The sequence below is a fragment of the Salvelinus alpinus genome, chromosome 10, assembly GCF_045679555.1.
Source record: "Salvelinus alpinus chromosome 10, SLU_Salpinus.1, whole genome shotgun sequence".
Classification (NCBI taxonomy): Eukaryota; Metazoa; Chordata; class Actinopteri; order Salmoniformes; family Salmonidae; genus Salvelinus; species Salvelinus alpinus.
Window position 1 is genome coordinate 36,204,290 of NC_092095.1, and position 6,000 is coordinate 36,210,289.

At 41.2% G+C, this 6,000-nt stretch overlaps 1 protein-coding gene across 5 annotated transcripts in view; it reads left to right on the top strand.

Moving 5' to 3' along the window:
• Nucleotides 1-5,081, top strand: part of dnajb6b (DnaJ heat shock protein family (Hsp40) member B6b) — a 48,904-nt gene extending 43,823 nt beyond the window's left edge. For 3 of the 5 annotated variants that reach the window (XM_071329102.1, XM_071329103.1, XM_071329104.1), the window contains exons 9-10: nucleotides 631-765; nucleotides 3,066-5,081. In XM_071329102.1, the coding sequence (XP_071185203.1) occupies nucleotides 631-765; nucleotides 3,066-3,169 (239 nt within the window). In that variant the 3' untranslated portion in view covers nucleotides 3,170-5,081. The remainder of the gene's footprint in view (nucleotides 1-630; nucleotides 766-3,065) is intronic. The other 2 variants (XM_071329106.1, XM_071329107.1) reach the window with 2 other exon arrangements.
• Nucleotides 5,082-6,000: the final 919 nt, after the last annotated feature.

A 6,000-nucleotide genomic window follows, 5' to 3' on the forward strand; every position in this document is an offset into this window, starting at 1 on the left:
TCGGAGAAGCTTCTCGTTCTCACTTGGATTGTGTTTCTCGGGTCAAGGACGTCACATTGTACTTCAACAGGGACTGTTCAGAATAGAGACGTTTAACGAGCACCACAGCTGATGCCTATAATTGTGTGAGAATGATCACTTTATTAATACGTGGCCAATACAGCTTAACAGGCTTCATATTGCAACATAAAGGAGATTCTCCCTCCCCATAAGTCATGATTCAAGGCCTTGTATAAAAATGGTTTTGACAGCTCAGATTCATCCACTCACCATGGGTGGGCAGGCCCAGGGTACCTCTTATCAGCTTTATGTGGGTCTTTGTAGCACTGCCTTTGACCATGCAGGAGTTGGTTGATAAAGGTAGATTTACATCTACCAGATGCGGGATGACTTAGTGCTGTCTCCGTCTGATCGCGATTGATGCCTTTATATCAGATTCTCCCGGAGAATCATATCGCCCTTCATGCTATCACTTAACATTAGCATGTGCTGCCAATGAACCATCAATTGCACCGGTATAAACTGTGTACAAACTCTGAGGTGTTGCAGCTGGGACTGTCATCTAGTTTATATTTACAGATGTGTGTTCTGCTCGCAGATCCCTGCTAACTACTCTGACCACCCCTGCAGGTCTGGAAGATGACAACCGGCAACAGAACACCCTCCTTGGTCTCCCCTCCCACCAACGCTTCCTGAGGAATAGCCCACAGAACCCCCCAGAGGAAGACGAAGAGCGCGGCCAACAGAGCCTGGGACTCGCCAGAGGTGTGTGTCCCCAACTTAGTGTTCTGTCCTGAGGTGAAAAGCTCTAAGGTGTGGAGGTTGTACAGAGAGACCCAGGAACAGGCCTGCTGTGTCAACATAGTTTCCCTTTGAAATTCAACGTGTTATGGATAAACCTCTATTTTTTTACACATTAAATCCACAGTTCTGGGCAATCGTTCACATTTTTGGGGGTGAGCGAAGAGAAAGACATATATCGATGTTCTGGGGACATTTTTAGACACCCGAAATCGAAGTGATCAGGCTGGTTCTAGAGTAAACTGTAAAGCACTTTGTGACAACTGCTGATGTCAAAGGGGCTTATAAAATACATTTTCTAAACAGGAGGTTGTAATGACTTCTGTTGAGACTGAAAGGGACACATATTTCCATTTTAATTCAAATTCAATTTGTTGCGTTCCTAAACCTTTACGTTGTTAATGAAGTTGTTGATTGTACACCACACTTAATGTGGTGTTTGTTTCAGATGGATTAATCAATGGCCTCCAGGCTAAGCTTTGTTTAAAGACAAGAGCTAACACCTTAATAACGACAGCTAATTGGTTGTTGTTGTAATGGGTGGCTAAACAAAAGGCCAGTGACAGAGGCAGACTGGTAGAGGTCAACATTGAGGGGAATGAAAGGACTGAAGTGTTCATTAGAGGGCTCTGTTGATCTGCAGTGTAATGACTCAAGGTCACAGGTCATCCTCTGTTTTCCTCCAGGGGTCAAATGCAAAAGCCATGCAATTATCTTACACACACTCAAAGATAGTTCCCTCAGGCCGATGTACCATTGAAAAAACGGTCGGTTCTGGTCTACCTCACGGGGCGAGTCTCCCATAGACACCAATGCAAAAGCAGCTGGGTCTGGATCGTTGTCCACAAACTCAGAACAGCAAGCTGTCAAGCCACGCCTATTCCTCTTTTTGGATTGGAGTCCTTCTTTGAATATTCGATGAGGGGTGTTAATTATTTGATGAGGGGTGTTGTCATCAACCGCCTGAATTCTATGGTGAACGTATTTCAAATTCATCGTCCTCGTGAATATGCATAGACTGCCTTGGATTTAAACAGGGATAACTCCGATATCTTCCAGGATGTCACGTCACGTGCATCACACTTATATCAGAGACAAAAAATCCTCACTTGCTTAATAATTAATGATCTGCTTAAGGTGTACCGTTTTTTGGTGGAGAAAACGCTCTCGCTTCACCTCTGCCTCTCTGACTTAGTCCATTGACTTTCATTGAACAAGAAAAAAACTGCGAGTGGGGTGTCCCTGACACATTGAGTACGGTTACATGCACACAGTAATGCGATTATTGTGGATAGTCAGATTGATATGATAGTTTGACAAAAACGTTTACGTGCTTTGCAAGAAGAACGAGTTCCCTAATAATCCCGTTTACATGGACACATTTGAAATCAGGCTACCTGATGGCATTCTGACCATGTCATTTTTGGGAAGCATATTTTACTCTAAGTTCCGACATACTGTATAAAGTTTGTCTGCGAAAACGATTTCTAAGATGCATACATTAAGATGTTCCGAACTCGCGCTAAAAAGGAAGGCTCGCTCGGCTGGTGCTAGCACATGCGCAGATTAAATACACAGATGGAACGCAGATGAATGTGTTTACATGTCCAAGTAATTGCAGACATTGCTCAGAAAAACAGGTGTTTTAACTGGCGTATGCGTACTTCGATTTTGACCTTTTAAGATAAAGATTGAGATGACATAATCAGTTTCATATCGAATTTATTAGTGTGCGTGTAAACACACAAGGGTCTTCTGGTTATGATGAGGCCTCAATTAGCTAAATTGTAAATACTTCGCTACTATGGCCTATTTATTGCCTTACCTCCTCACGCCATTTGCACACACCGTATATAGACTTATTCAAAAAAATATATATATTGTGTACGCTTGTTCCATGTGTAACTCTGTTGTTGTTTGTGTCGCACTGCTTTGCTTTATCTTGGCCAGGTCGCAGTTGTAAATTAGAACTTGTTCTCAACTGGCCTATCTGGTTAAATAAAGGTGAAATATATATATATGTATTTTTTATTATTTTTATTATGTTGGGAATGGACTGGGGTTAGATTTTTTGCTATTTGACGTTTTTTTTAAAGATAAGCAAAGGAGTTTACACTTTTACCAGGACATTGTGTAAGTTTATGCCTGATAAGTTATAATGTCAATAATGAAGTATTGAGGAATATAGAAGTGTAGATCTGGAACACATTCTGCCGACGTTAGTAGCATGTCATTTTCTGTTTGATTATGCCATTTCTCCGTAGGACACATGGACACCAAGAGGAAGAAATATCCTTGGAGGCAGGAGGCGGAGCTCAAAAAGAAGAGAACACCTCGATTGGCTCCTCGAATTGGTGCCTGGTTCTAAAGCACCACCATGGCTCCGCCCTTCCCTGTACGTGTCATTCGGAGGACATCAGTAGATTATCACAACTCAGCCGTAGGGTTGCCAAATTCAGGTTACTCTTCCAAAGATTCCAGATTTTGTAGAAATCCCAGTTGGACGATTCCCGGAATCAAGAGGGAATAAGCAGGAAATCCGGATCCTCCAACCACAGGTTTTCTGGAAAACCTGGGAATTTTGGGAAAGTTACAGGAATTTGTCAAACCATGCCAGCCCACCACCAGCCCACCACTGTGCCAGGTCTCCCCTTGTCTATCAACTTCTCAGTGCAAACAGCAAATCTCATTAGCCATCTTCTATGCAAGACATTAGACTTTGTCAAGGTCTGTTTTCTGTCCTCATGGCTCTGCTGTGTTCTCTACGCAGTTCAACTTTCATTACCAGTAGAACTGCCAGTAGAGGCCATAGTTTATTTATTTTTGAAGATGTCAGTAGAGAGGAGCTATTCTGTTTTTTTCTGGATTTTGCACTCATCACAAATGGTAGGACCGGAGGACCTTAGCATGAGCATGTGCACATTCGGTCATAATTTGTCTCCTCTGAATGGAATTATACATTTTTCATCAAACGTACTTTCTGAAATATTTCTAGTTTGTTTTTTAAAGGGGCAATCAGCAGTAGCTACATCCATTTCTGCACTTATAAATGAATGATATGTACCCATTGATTCTTGAAGAATATAACTTATAAATGCCTCATGAGCTTAGTTCAACTATTGTACCCCATGAGAAGCGAAAGTATATGGGCTCTATTCAATCTACATCGTGGAAGTTGAGCTTCACAGCGTGATTGAAATTTAAAGGCAATGTTCCCGCTTTAGCAGAGACTACATTCACGGTAAACGCTGTATATGACGGCTCAATCGGAAATGACCTTTACATTTCTCTCGCGGAATCTGTAACGCTTCAGCTTAACGTTTCAGCTTTACGCTTCAGCTTAACGTTTCAGCTTTACGGATTGAATAGAGCCCTAAACTTGTTTAACTCCAATGTTTGTAAACAAAGTAAATGTAAACAAACACTACATAGCCTCAAAACATGGTTAAAAATAGTGTTGGTATCAAGGCTGTTCAGTTCATAGATCTGTCTATGAATTTGAGAGTGGTTACATATCTCCAGCCCCATCCATCAGCTTTTTACCAAAACAGTAGTGGCTTTGTTATTGTTTCTACTGCTAACTGCCACTTTAAAGGGATGTGATGTAGCAGAGTAAATGTAATGGATGTGCATGGTCTGGAAGAGCCTGTAACAGGAATGTAAGTGATGATGCCAGAGACCCTGAAGGAAATAAAAGTATAGGGGAGTCTTTAAACCTTAAAGGGATAGGTCATCCAAATGATTTAGGCGAATTTGGGTGAACTATCCCTTTAAAGACCCATATGAGGTTAGAGAGACAACTGTCCAGAGACCAGAGAACTTGGCTTATCTTAAAGGCAAAAGAGCAAAAAATATAGAAGAATTGCTGATCAAAAAGACACTTATGTAAAAAAGGGCTTTAAAAAATATTTTTGATTGATTGATGTAGAAATCATACAACAATATACTGTAGGTTTTGTCTGCACTGAGTGAAATATTGTCACTGTCTGCACCAAAGAGAACAGTAACACCAAAGTAGCCATCTCACTTTCTCTCCTCTCAAAATGGCTTGTCACTCGGTTTTTACGCTCCACTGCTTCGGATGGGATGGAAACCTGGGATGGAAGTTCCTGTGTTGAACATGTTTATAACTCTTTACAGAACTGTTTTATTTGATATTCTTTGATTGGTTTAGTTTATTGTCAATTTGCTTTTATTCATGCCCAATGCCAGGGGAGATGGAATGCGTGTGAGTTTCCTTTTCTATAAACACCCACCAATAAAGCTTCATGTCAACCAGATATGTGATGGTTATGTATTCACATTGTTGTTCGGTGGTTGCTGAGGGACATATATCACATTATCCTTCAATAAAGACAGAACGTATTAGGTTCCCAAGGTAGTGAAATAATGGATGTAATCTATTGAATACTTTTACTCTCACTATGAGCCTTTTGATGGCATCTGAAATGCTGCTTTCAATATGATGCATGGCCTTGTATCCATTGTGACACATGCATGCTGTAGCTGTGTAATTATGAATTGTAGGCATTAAATAGTGACACGGTCCAAGTGAAAAACATTTCAGGCGTCACTTGCTTTTCCTGAACATTTGCAATTTTAAACGTATTGAATGCATTTCTTCCCAGCCATTGGTCGGAAAAAAAACATTCAACGTCAGTTCTATGTTCAGCAACTTTCGGAACTCAATGAACGTGCACCTCTGGACTTCAATAGGACTTATTTTTTGTTGAAGGTTTATTCTTCCAGATTATTTCAAAGTCTGTACTCTAGGTTGCTTGAAAAAAAAAGGTATCTGAATTGGGCAGCATAAACAAAGCAGAATAGACCAGTGTCCCAAATGGCACCCCCTGTATAGTGCACTTCTTTTGACTTGGGCTCTCTGGGGAATATGGTGTAGGGGATAGTGTGCCGTTTGGGATGTTACTCTCCTCTTTTAAAACTGCACTCCTTCCTTAATTGAAAAGACCTCTTCAGAACAGCCCTGGATTAGGCTGTCATTGGCAGGGCTGTGAAGGGAGCGACATTCTCTGTGTGAATGTCGACAGTGTGTTGTATTATTCATGGGCGAAAAAACATGCACACGACCTACAGAGTAATTTGGCCCTTGTTCCTAGGAACCAGGCTCCAGTCTCTAAGGGTTTAATTAAAGTCTTTGGAGGCAGTGGCCCATCTCCCTCCATTAAATGAAAGGCAAAC